General features: G+C 41.0%; 1 protein-coding gene across 1 annotated transcript in view; it reads right to left on the bottom strand.

Annotated features, from left to right (window-relative positions):
• The window catches only part of ITPR1 (inositol 1,4,5-trisphosphate receptor type 1), a 405,812-nt gene that overhangs the window by 51,946 nt on the left and 341,109 nt on the right, over positions 1 to 12,757 (bottom strand). Inside the window, exons 48-49 of the mRNA XM_044675941.1 lie at positions 9,421 to 9,596; positions 1,204 to 1,368 (exon numbers count right to left, since the gene is read on the bottom strand). Coding sequence (XP_044531876.1) covers positions 1,204 to 1,368; positions 9,421 to 9,596 — 341 coding nt within the window. The remainder of the gene's footprint in view (positions 1 to 1,203; positions 1,369 to 9,420; positions 9,597 to 12,757) is intronic.

The following is a 12,757-nucleotide window of genomic DNA, read 5'->3' as shown; positions in this document are numbered from 1 at the left end:
TTCACATTTTGAAGCCAGTAACCAAGTCTCTGACAGAATTACTCACAGATTAGTGAAACTTTACACTTGCTCTCATTTTATGCAGGGGAAAAAGAAGAGACCGGATCTCTGTGCCAAGGTTCTGTATTCCCATCCAAATAACAAAGGAGATAATGGTTAATTGATTCTGTAATTAAAAACCCAGCTCTTAGGAAAGGGAGCTGAACCAACTCATTTCAGGAAGACATCAACCACTGGATTTGGATCTGGATTAAATGATGTGTTTTGAAGGATCTTCTGTCCCAAGAGCTATAGCAAGTTCATCACCCAAAACCTTTTGGTTCAGAAACAGTTCCTGGTCACACATCTGGATGGAGCAAGTAACCCCCAAATATACCTTGAATATTCTATGTACTTTGAAAATTGGATATGTCTATCCAGGCCCAAGATGGCCAAAATAGAAAGGAGAGGGCTCCAGGGAAGGGGAGAAACTTTTATTTTGACCCTTTTTAAGGTATAATTTTTTTTTATAATTGGGAAGCAGAAAATGTAACTTGCTGCAAATTACACAGAAGACTATAATTAAGCGTTCTCAGACCTTTTAACATTAGGCCTACTTCCTGTGAACTTCTCTTCCTATTCCCCAATTACTGTACATAGATGTGCTGCCTAATTATGACTGTAATATGTGGAATTTCCTTTGCCGGCATAATTAAAAACAACAGCCTCATTGCTAGGAATGAGATGATGGGGTAGAAAGAACACTGACCAGAAGCCAATATCCCTGGGCTGGAACCCTTAGCTTCTTTACTTGTAAAGCCACCTGCCCTGTCTATCTGGAGGCTTTTCAATGTCCATTCCCCCTGGACCTCTCCCTTCTGCCTTCTGGCTTCTCCCAAGGCTCAGCTCGAATCCCACCTTGGGCAGGAGACAGTCCTCTTCCATCTCTCCTTCCAGGACCTCCCATCCATTCTACATTCCTTGTGTGCACTTACAGAGTTGCCCTCTCTGAGGGCAGGGACTACATTCTTGCCTGTCTTTGTACATTATTGGTGCCTGATGAGCGCTTGCTGTCTGACCGCCTCCCAAGGGTGTTGGCAGGATCAAGTGAGATAACCCAAGTGAAAGCCTCTAGATGTCTGCTGTCATCAGCCCTGAGCCCAGAGTCTTAGCCATAGCAAAAGATCAAGAACAACTGAACCCAAAAGGCAGTTAGTTACCTACCAACAGACTGTAGAAGAATTCATGAACAAAGAGTCCCATGGCACAGATAAGGAGATATAACAGATGATAAAGGAACTCAACATCCAGGATCATTGCTCGGTATCCTCTTGTGAAGGTCCCACAGTTCCCGACAAAGCTCATCAGGAAAATGATTTTATTACAGACCTAAGAGAGGACAGGAAAGGTTAGAAACAGTAGACTGCCTTCAAATTAGAATTATAAAAGCTAATGGCAACTTGCTTCTCCCTCCCCCATCCAAACCTCCTCTCGCCCATGCCATTCCAGTCACCATTGTTTAAAGCTGCCATATTAGACTACTTTGGTCCAAAGGTACATGCTCTAATAGCAAAATAGGGAGTATCCCAAAGCTAAATTTTGCTGATCTAGTCAACTATTTACTTTGGTTTTCAGGTACATTACAAATTATATATGAAACAGGAGAATATTTTGTCTTTATCAGATGCTGTTGTTTATGACCAAAACACACATACACATGTGCACACACATGAAACACAGATTATGATTTTCAAAATGAGTCATTTCTAACCTCCTTACTTGAGTATGCCAAAGAATTTACCTTGTCAGTAACTTTGTGTTAATCTTGATTAAAAACACATGCTAAGTTTCTACCACATCCTAAACATCATGAAGGCACAATTCGGTGAGACTCTCCAGTTATGTCTTTGAGGAGCTCACAATTTTTTTTTAGATTAAATTTTATTTTGAACCTTTTCTACCTTTCCCACTTTCTTAAGAAAGCAGGAAAAACTAAAACCTTGTTACAAGCATATATAGTGAAGCAAAACAAATTCCCACATTGTCCATGTTCAAAAAATTGCCCCAGTATATACATTCTGATCCCATGACCTCTCTGTCATAAGATGGGCAACATGTTTCATCATGAGTCTTCTGGAATTGCAGTTGATCATCGTGTTTAGTTTTCAAATTTTTCAAAGTTGTTTGTCTACAATTTGTTGTTTTTTATAAGTTGTTCTTCTGATTCTTCTCACTTCATTCTGCATCAGTTCATTAAGTCTTCCCAAGTTTCTCTGAAACTATCCCTTTCATTATTTCTTATAGCATGATAATATTCCATCTCACTCATACACCACAACTTGTTCATGCCATTCCTCAGTGGATAGGTTCTACCACTATCACCTCACTTCCCAGTTTTAATTCTTTGTCACTCTAAAAAGAGTTGCTATCAATATTTTTGTACTCATAGATCCTTTGCCTCTGTCTTTGATTTCTTTGGGATATAGATCTAGTAGTAGTATTGCTGGGTCAAAGGGTGTGCACAGTTCTATAGCTTTTGAGACATAGTTCCAAATTGCTCTCCAAAATGGGTGGACCAGTTTGCAAATCTACCAATAGTTTGTTGATGTATCTGTTTACAATACTATCCCTCTGGCATCTTCCCCCTTTTTGTTAACTTTGCCAATCTGATGAGTCTGAGGCAGAGTCTGAGAGATGTATTAATTTGCATTTTTCCAATTACTAGTGATTTAGAGGATCTTTTTCATGTCACTATTGAGAACTTAGATTTTTTTCTTCTGAAAACTGTCTATTCATATCGTAAGAATGAAAATGACGAGACTGGCCTCAAATTGATCATTTTATTAAATCAAAAGAAGTAGGGGAAAAAGATGGAAAAATAGGAGAAAGATACATATTTTACTTACTGCTCCATTTAGCTTGCTATTCTATGGCCATTTCATGAGGCTTCCTAGCCACACTCACAGGGAGGTCCAGTCAGCACCAAACAGAAGCAAAAAAAGCAAAATCCACTCTTGCCTCAGTTTATCAAACCTACTCCCCACTCCTTATCTCTCACACCTCATGTGTCAGGAGCCAACTAAGGCTTTCTATTTTGCCTGGGCTCTCCAGGGGGGGCGCAAGTGCAGGGGACTAAGCCCTTCCCCCTGTCTCATGACTCTTGACTCGGTTGCTGCATTTTTCTGGCTGTCATTCTATCCCCGTGACTCAATTTACCCAATGATTTCCTTCACACGGTTATGGACTCCAAGTCAACAGGAGTTGAGGTCAAGTGTGTGACCCCACTAGAGAGAGGAAAAACATTTTCCTTCACACAATATCCTTTGATATGAATTTATCAAATGGAGAATAGCTTTTATTCTTATAAATCTGAATCACTTCCCTATTAATCTAAGACTGAGAAATTGGCTGCAGTTTCCAATTTGCCTGTTTCTTTTTTACTTTTACTTACACTGGTTTTGTTGTGCAAAAACCTTGTTAATATAATGCAATCAAAACAAACTATTTTACCTTCTGTGATCTCTTCTATCTCATTTGGTCATGGACTCTTACCATATATCTATAGATCTGATAGGTAATTTCTTCCTTGCTCCTCTGATTTAGGATTTCATGCTTTCTAAATCATATACCTATTTAGAACTTATCTTAGCATACAAAATGAAATGTTGGTGCTTTCCAGTCTTCCCAACAGTTTTTGTCAGATAGTGAGTTCTTGCCTGGGATATTTGGGTTTTTCAAACACTACTCTTTTGCTTCTCTATATCATATATCTCATTTGCTTCACTGGACAATCTCTCCATTTCTTACTTGGCACCAAATTATCTTGATAATCACTACTTTGTAGTATAGTTTGATATCTAGTACTATTAAGTTGTCAGCTCCCAACCCTCACTTTTTTACTACTTACCTTTAGATTCTTGACCTTTTGTTCAATCAGATTAATTCTGTTATTGTTCTTTCTAGTTCTATAAAATAATCTCTTTGTAGTTTGATTGGAATGGTATTGGATGGTTAATTTAGGTGATGCTGTAACTTTTTATTAAATTGACTTGATCTGTCCATAAACAATAATATTTCTCTACTTAGAGGTGGCATTACTTGTGTCAAAATTGTGTGTGTTTGTGTGTGTATTCATACAATTCTTGTTTTCATCCTGGGAGGTAGACTCACAAGTATTTTATACCTTCTGTGGTTATTTTAAATGGGATTTTTAATCTCCTTTTGATGATTTTGTTGGAAATATATATATAAAAATATTGGTGACTTATGTGGATTGAATTTGTAGCCTGCGATTTTGCTCAAATGAACAGCTTCAATTAGTTTTTAGTTGACTCCATAGGGTGAGGAGCTCACAATCTAATAAGGGATGAGAATCTTTCTTTGGAAAAGAAATTCAGAGTTTCTCTGGGGTCACACTATTGTCAATTTATCTGCCCTTTCAAGAGAAATGATCTGCTTTGAAATTTAGCTCGAGTAAGACAAGACAAGGAGCTGGTATCCACGTAATCCTGGAGAGGAATCTTCAAATGACTCAACTGACTCTTCCGCCATTATCATCATCTTGGCTCTGGTGCTTGCAACATGCTACCAGTTCATCTGGTTGGTAAGAGTAACTGAGCTTCTCCGGAATCAGATAAGAAACAGAGCACAGGAATCTAAGTTCTTCGAAATTCTCCAGACACCCTCAGAATATGAACATTCTAATATCTAAAAGGTGACTTTTCAATACCTGACCTGATGACCTGGAATTTTCCCATGGGGTAAAGAGTTGATTCTAGCTTGTCTGTGATGATGATGATGGAGCAGCATGGGCTCAATACAATCCAATAAACATTTAATCTGTTGTTGTTTATTCATGTCAGTCCTGCCCACTCTTCATGACCCCATTTGGGGTTTTCCTGGCAAAGATACTGAAGAGGTTTGCCATTTCCTTTTTTAGCCCCCCCCCTTTTTTTTAACAGATGACAAAACTGAGGCAAACAGGGTTTAGTGATTTGCCCAGGGTCACAGCTAGTAAGTATCTGAGGCCAGATTTGAACTCGGGAAGATGAGTCTTTCTGACTTCAGGCTTGGCACTCACTGTGCCATCTACACTGCCCTTGCACTTAATTAAACTCCTACTAACAACTACTATAACCAACTGTGCTAGGCACTTGGGATACAAAGACAAAATGGAAGACCAATTCCTGTTCTCAAGAAATTTATATTCTTTTTGGTCAAAAAGCATGCTGTATCCCTTCCCTAAATGAGATGATAGTATTTTTAAGAGGCTATAAGTCTCTCCACATTTTCCAAACAACAATAAAACCCCCTTCTTTGGATCTTCTGGCTATCATTTCATTTCTCTCCCTTTTATACACTTAAATTTCTTGAATGAATGGTGTCTATCCACAATCTTCACTGTTGTATTTCTGTTAACTATTATTAACCCTGTAACTTTGGCTTCTGCCCTTTCTACTCAATTCAAATCCCTCTTTCAAAAATCACCAATGGCCTTTAATATTTTTTCCTTTCTTTTAACCTATCTCCTGCATTTAGTAATATTGACCACTTCCTTAAAATTACTTTTCTCTGGAATTTCTGTGATATTAAACTACCTTCATTTTCCTCCTAGCTTGGACTCCTCTTTCTTTGTTTCCTAGGAAACTTTCCTTCCTTCTCCCATTCCCTAAATGAGAACATTCTCCAAGGTTTAGTCTTCAGCTCTTCTTTCTATATTTTCCCCTCCGTTAATTCCTTATTTAGGGATGACTTTCAAATCTCTACCTCCCGCCTCACCCACTCTAATGGGGGATGCTTCCAACTGCTTGGGGACCCTCACATTTGGGTGTTCTTCTATCAACTCAAACTTAATGTATCTGAAGCTCAGTTTCTACCTTTACCAAAACATGTTCCCTGGTCTTTCCAAATTTCACTGACCATTTTCCTTATCACTTAGGATTCAAAACCAGAGTCATCCAGTGAGAAGAGTAATGATAACAGTTGACTACATGCAATGATCCTGGGATCACAGATTCAGAAGTAGTAGAGAGCTTAGAGGTTTTATTTTTATAGATAACACAAAACAGCTGACAGGTATCAGAGACAGGATTCAAACCCCAAGTCCGCCAGCCTGAGTTTTGTTTCCATCCACTGCACTACATTGCTGGAGACTCCGTCAAGCTCTAAGATCTATGTTTCTGCCCCTCCTCTTCTCCATAGGCATCAGGCAGAAATGCTTTTTCCAATCTATTTCATTACCACCACTTGGGCCCTTACCACTCATGCTAGGACAACTGCAACAAACAGCCTTCTAGCTTATTAATAATATTCATTAAGCACTTAGCCCATAGTAGGCACTTAATGAATGACTGCTCCCACCATCCCTCCCCTCCTTCTTCCAGGCTCTCTGCCCTCTAATACTGCCAGATTAATCTTCATCAAATGCTATTCAATACACATCATCCCTCCTGCTGAGAAAACTAGCAAGGGCTCCCAGTGTCTGTAGAAAGAAAAAAAATTTAGTTTCCTTTTCCTTGCATTCAAAGCCTCCTGCACTCTGACCACAAATCCTGCCTCTCACTACACCCTTCTACAACCCTTTATTTCAGCCCAAGCAATCTATTTATCATTTCCAAGATGTGTTTTGCAATTTCCTAGTTCTCTGACTTTTTTTACCTTGTTCCACCTGAATAGAATTTCATCCCCTTCTTTTCTTCCCACCCAAGAACTACAGGACCCAGATTAAACTCCATTACCTCCATGAAACCTTTCTTTTTTTCTTTTCTTTTTTTTTACACCCTAATATCTTTATATATATCCTTATATATTAATTTTATTTGTTACAGGGCTAGGCAATGAGGGTTAAGTGACTTGCCCAGGGTCACACAGCTAGGAAGTGTCTGAGGCCAGATTTGAACTCAGGACCTCCTGTCTCTAGGCCTGGCTTTCAATCTACTGAGCCATCCAGCTGCCCCTCCATGAAACCTTTCTGACCAGATGTCTTCTTCCTATTCACTTTGCCGCTCTACCCTCCAGACCATGCTCTGGGGAGCTGTCCCAGTTTGGGAACTCCTGCCCTTGGGTCACACAATCTGTGAGTCAATGGGTAAAACCTTACAAAGGCCACAAGGGCCAGCCCCAGGGTAGCGACAGTCCATGCATCACATTCAAGCTCCACCATCCACCCTTCCATTTTTTTTTTAAACCTTTCCTTCCTATCTCAGTGATACCAGCATTCCTTTTGCAATCCACCCAGTCCCACTGCCTTTCCCCTCTAGCCTGAGCTGGGAATTGTAATTCAATCTATATTATTGCTGCTTCTGGAAAAAGGCATGCCAATCAATTCCCCCGAGTCTCCAGTCCATTCCCAGGCTGCCATTTTGCTATTTATGTTTCCCCTTACTGGAATAGAAATTCCTTGAGTGCCGGGATCGTCTCACTTTTATGTTTGTACCCCAACTGCTTTGCAGGGTTCCTGGCACATAGCAAGTACTTAATAAATAAATGCTTTTTGCTTAACGTATTCAAGTGACCGCTCTCCACCATGAGCTTGTCTTCACTGCTCACTCCTTTCTCAATTAATTATGTACTGCCTCCTGATACCTCTAATTGTTGTCCCCAATTACTACTGAAATCTTGTGCTGTTTTATTGGTGTATGTCTTCTAATCTTAATTAGGACATGAGTTTCTTGGGGGCAGAGGCCAGGTCTTATGATTATGATCACACTGGCTCGATGCTGGGCCTGGAATCAATTGTGTTCAACTGTGACTTGAGATACTTACTACCTGTGTGACCCTGGACAAATCACTTAATCTCAATTTCTCTTAATCCACTGGATTTTAAAATCTTTATTTAGTTAATTAATTTAGAATATTTTTCCATGGTTCCATGATTCATGTTCTTTCCCTCCCCTCCGCTCACCCCTCTCCTGTAGCCAACGCACAATTCTACTGGGTTGTACATGTGTCATCTTAATCCACTAGAGAAGGGCATGTCAAACCACTCCAGTATCTTTGCCAAGAAAACCCCTACAGATGGCATCAGTGTTCTACGGTCTACAGGGCCACAAAGAGACAGACACCACTGAATGACCAAACGACAAACAAGTGCTACCTAGCACAGCACCTTGGAAATCTTTGTTGGTTCGATACATGAAGCAAAATGACCTGATTTGCATTTCAGTCTTTCCTCTACCCCACCGCCATCTCCTACCTCGTCCCCTGACTGGCTTCTGAGGACGATGCCCCACTATCCGTGAAATGGCCTAAAAATGACATGGAGAAGAGGAGAAACAAATTCTAGGGATAATTCACAGACCCCAGATTTCTCAGTTCAGCAGAATATCTGCCTCCTGTGTACTGAGCACCGTGTTAAGAGCTGGGGGAGTTACAAAGGTTTGAAAAATCCAGGGTCTCTACTCATGGAGCTTACACGCACTCTAGTAGAAAGATATAAGATGCAATCAGTAACTATATATAAAGTACATGTATATAAAAGGTTCTAAAAAAGCAGCATGTAAAAATCCATGGAAGGGCAGTTAGGTAGCACAGTGGATAGAGCATCAGGCCTGGAGTAGGTAGGACCTGGGTCCAGATCCGGCCTTAGACATTTCCTAGCTGTGTGACTCTGGACAAGCCTTCACTTCACTTGGACTGCTTAGCCCTTGCCACTCTTCTGTCTTAGAATAGAATAAATACTAAGACAGAAAATACAGAGAAAAATTTTTTTAATTTAAAATTTTAAAATTTAAAAAAAAATTCTTTTTTAAAAGAAAAAAATTCATGGAGAAAGGTCTTTACTAAGTAGGAAGGGCTCAAGGAAAACTTCATGGAAGGAATAATGGCAGTCAGCTTTAAAGGATGAGTGGAATTCAATAGGCAGAGAGGAATTTCAGGCATTGAGAACAACAGAGATAAAAGCAAAGAGGCAGGAAAGCATGGTGGTAGCCAGCAGCCCAGTTTGGCTGTAATGCAGAGGACATGAAGGACAATTAGTGGGGTGGTATTGCTCTACCTCTTGAATGCCAATTTAAAGACTGAATTTTGTCTGGGAAGCTACAGGGAGACACTGAAGGGTTTTTAGTGGAGGTGGAGGCTGATGAGGGATGACATAAACAGATCTGAGCATATGGAGGAGGGGAGAGAGGGTAGAGGTGGAAAATTCTGGAAAGAAGCTATGAGGATCATCCCACCAAGAGGCAATGGGAGCCCATGTTAGGATGGTGGCAGTGAAAACAACAAGGAGGGGAGGGATGTGAGAAACAATCATGGGCTGGCGATGCTGGGAGAGTCAGTCACTCCACCGGCTCGAGAATGGCTATATGTGAAAGGGACCAGACTGGCCACTGGGATGGCGCCTCATTCGCGGTGTTCTGCTTCTTGGATTCAGACAAAAAACATTCCTAGGAGCCAGAAAGGCAGGGAAGTGCTGGGAAACAAATGAAATCATTCCATACTTACATTGAAAGCGCCCAGAAGGAACAACGTGGGCTGCAAGCCAACCGAAAAGATGAGTCGGAGGATAGTGGAAGCAATGAGCGCTCGGATGCCGTGGGGCTTGGGGAGGGCGATGACTATGGCCAAGGAGATCAGCATGGCGGTCCACAGCAGTCCTGACAAGTGTGGCTCAAGGGTGCCTAGGAGAACAAAGGAGGGGCCAGGGCTCTCTCAGATCAATGGTTCTAACTCTTACCGGTGACAGATAAAATTCTGGGAGCTACATCTTCCTTAATGACATCTCCCCACACACATCAGGCTGAAAGAACTAGTCTTCACTTCACACTTTCAGCAGGTGGACTTGAAGGCTAAATTTCTAGCCGAGACTTTAATTAAAAGATGAAATGGAGAGGAAAAAAAGAAAAAATGTGAAAAGGGAACAGTTTATTCCCTTATTGTCCAGATCAGATTTCTCAAAGGGAAAGGGATGGGCAATATTGGAATCTTGAGAAGCTGCACTCTCCACCAAGGACCTTCCACCCCCTTTTGTCATCGCTGGCTATTTCAAGTCCTATTTCGGGTGTCCCATGAGATGGTCTGGTTATATAACATGAGCTGCTGTGGCTAAAAATATTCCTCTGGTACCCTCCCTGCCCCCCCCCCCCAACAACATGCTTTAAATGTTGTCATATTTTGAGGCTCCTTCCGACATAAACAAGCCGCATCACCAAGTAAAGGCTGCTTATATAAAAAGGGAGATTTGCATCTTCCAAACTGCGGTTTTTGTTGCTTCGTACACACAGGACACAGGGAGAGGAATGCCTGATATTCGTGGCATGGTAGTGAGCATCCCAATTCGCTGAACGCATGACCACAGAAAGCCAGAGCCTCCTTTTAGACTTATTTGCTCCCTTCCAACCCCCTCCAGATTTTCTTTCAAGGTCTAGAAAAGGCCACCTTGGTGGGAGCTGGACATAAGGACGTGTTCACAAGCAGCGGAGAGAATAACAGCAAGACCCAGGACGGTCGAGGTCACACAAACCCCCACCTGCACACGGTAACAACCACAGGCCAAAGAAACAAGAGGAGGTGGAACGAATGTCCCTAAATTCTCAAGAAAGAGATATCTGCCTACTTAACATGCACAGAGGGAAAGAATTAAGTGGGTTGTCTTCTGGTCACCTCTTTAATGATGTTTTAACCTGCTGCCTTTCTACTGGGGGGAGGAAACCTTGTAAAAAATAGGACTACACTTTCTTTAATCATCCCAGCAGGCCCAGGAGTTCAGCTGAAAATCAAAAGAAATCTGCAGTCGCCTAAGGTTCATGCTTTTGAAAGATCACGCTGTAGGTTACTCATCAGCATTCAAATAAACGGAAAGAATTGCCACTTTAGAAAGGAAGCTTTTAAGGCCAACTCAGCGGTCGAGCTGGGGCTTGTTCCATTGCCCAATAGGGGTGGGAAACCAAACGGTATCAGGGCAGGTAACAAGGTCACTTTACATGCTCTGGCCAGAGCAGGGACATGTGGGAAGCTCTGGATGTACTGTGGAGATACAGTGAAAGGCTGGAGCCCTAAGGAGTGACTTGAAGGCCCACCAGTGAAACGTCCTTTTAGTCATGCAGCAGCTCCTAAGAAACAGGTAGGAGAGAATGCCCTGAAGACTCTCACGAAAGAGGGAATAAATGGTGATGGTTGTTGTTGTTTTTTTTTAAATAATTCATTTTGCACAACCCTTGCAGAAGAAATCTTGATACTGCGTGCCTTTAGTGGGTCACTTACTCCTGGCTGCCAGATCATCTTGCGTTCCATCAAAGACAGTCTATGATCTTCTCCTTTGGTTGTATTAGTCAAAATGAAACACTAAAAAGCCAGACTTTTAGAAACAACAGAGCTGTTTCCTCAAATCTTTTACCCCTGCAAATCAGGAAGATGTGCCACAGGGTCAGAATCCTAGAATGCTATTGCTGGAAAGAATTGGGGAAATCTAATCCAACCTCATCATTGCACCCAGAGAAAATAGGGACCCAGAGATATAAAGTCACTTGTTCAAGGCAGAATCAGGAATAAAGCTCAGATTTCTCCTCCCCAAGAGTCCCTTGTTTACTTTATTTCTCTTTATCTTTAAAACTTTTTCAGTCCATGTTCTTTTTAATACAGAGTTGTGACAAAGGACTGAAGTGTTTCCAGTTTACCAGCCCCTAAAGGCTGGAACTGTTAATTTTCCCAATGTACTAGTCCAATGACTATTGAGAAAGCTGTTAACGGAATGCATTAAAAATTCATTTCAAGTTGTCACAAGAGAAAATAGACCAGAAAACACTGACCTGTGGCTACAGTTGAAAAAACGACTAACCGTGGCTACCTATAGGGTGAAAGTCAATCCATAGGGTTGTTTCTCATCTCAATGACTGCGGCCAGCTCTTGGCTAAACAGTTCACAAAATGGACTATCATGTCATCAATAGCCAAACTGATTAGTCACGTCTGGAAAAATTTTGTAACTCTATGTTCCTACCAATATTTGTAACTGAGAATTTGCTCTTCATGTCCTCTAACTTCAGAAAAATGATTTGCCTTTGCGCTGATATTTAAGCAGCCACTTAAAAAAAAATCCCAAATGTAGTCTTCTACACAATTTAAGGTCAAATTCAGAAGTTATTTTTAATTCCTGAAAAATGTTTGGCTATTTTACTTCTTGAGAATCATGTTTTCTCGTTGCCTTTAACTTCTATCTATTAGGCATATGAGATGTTAAAATTAACTGCCCTCACATGGGAAGCTGCCGAACTTAAAGGATGGTTCTGCCAAGAAGATTAGATGGCTTCTCAGGCTTTTCCTAGATGCTTGTTGTGCCATCTGTTTGGGTCTTTATTGCATACTCCACAACACAAATGGGAAGACTGACATGATACCTGAGAGTGTCTGTTATAATACTTGGGTGGAAAGTTAAACTGAAAAGAGTGAATTACTGGAAGCTGAAGTAGATATAAAAAGTGAGGGCTGAAATCTTGTTACGTAGGATATCAGCCACCTGAAACCCACAAATGAAAAGCATTTAGTGTTTCTTTAAGCAAATCAAGGGTCCCCAAAGTGAAGGTTGAAATCAAAAAAGCCCAAATGTATGGTTTTCCTTTTTTCTATTAAGTAGTGTACCTACAGGAGATTATGCTGTGTGGAATAATGATGAGAGAAGTTGGCCTCAGGGTCAGAAAGACCCGAGGTCATGTCTTGCCTTTGTCACATCCTGGCAGTATATGCCTGGGCAAGGTATTTACATCTCTCAACAATGTTCCAAGACCACAGTTACAGATCAAATGCCAATCTACAGTGGTAGATGGAGCTCCTTACACTATAGAAAC

This window comes from Gracilinanus agilis, chromosome 1 (assembly GCF_016433145.1).
Source record: "Gracilinanus agilis isolate LMUSP501 chromosome 1, AgileGrace, whole genome shotgun sequence".
In the NCBI taxonomy this organism is placed as follows: Eukaryota; Metazoa; Chordata; class Mammalia; order Didelphimorphia; family Didelphidae; genus Gracilinanus; species Gracilinanus agilis.
The sequence above is the reverse complement of the archived record's forward strand: the minus strand, read 5'-3'. Positions and strand labels throughout refer to the sequence as shown.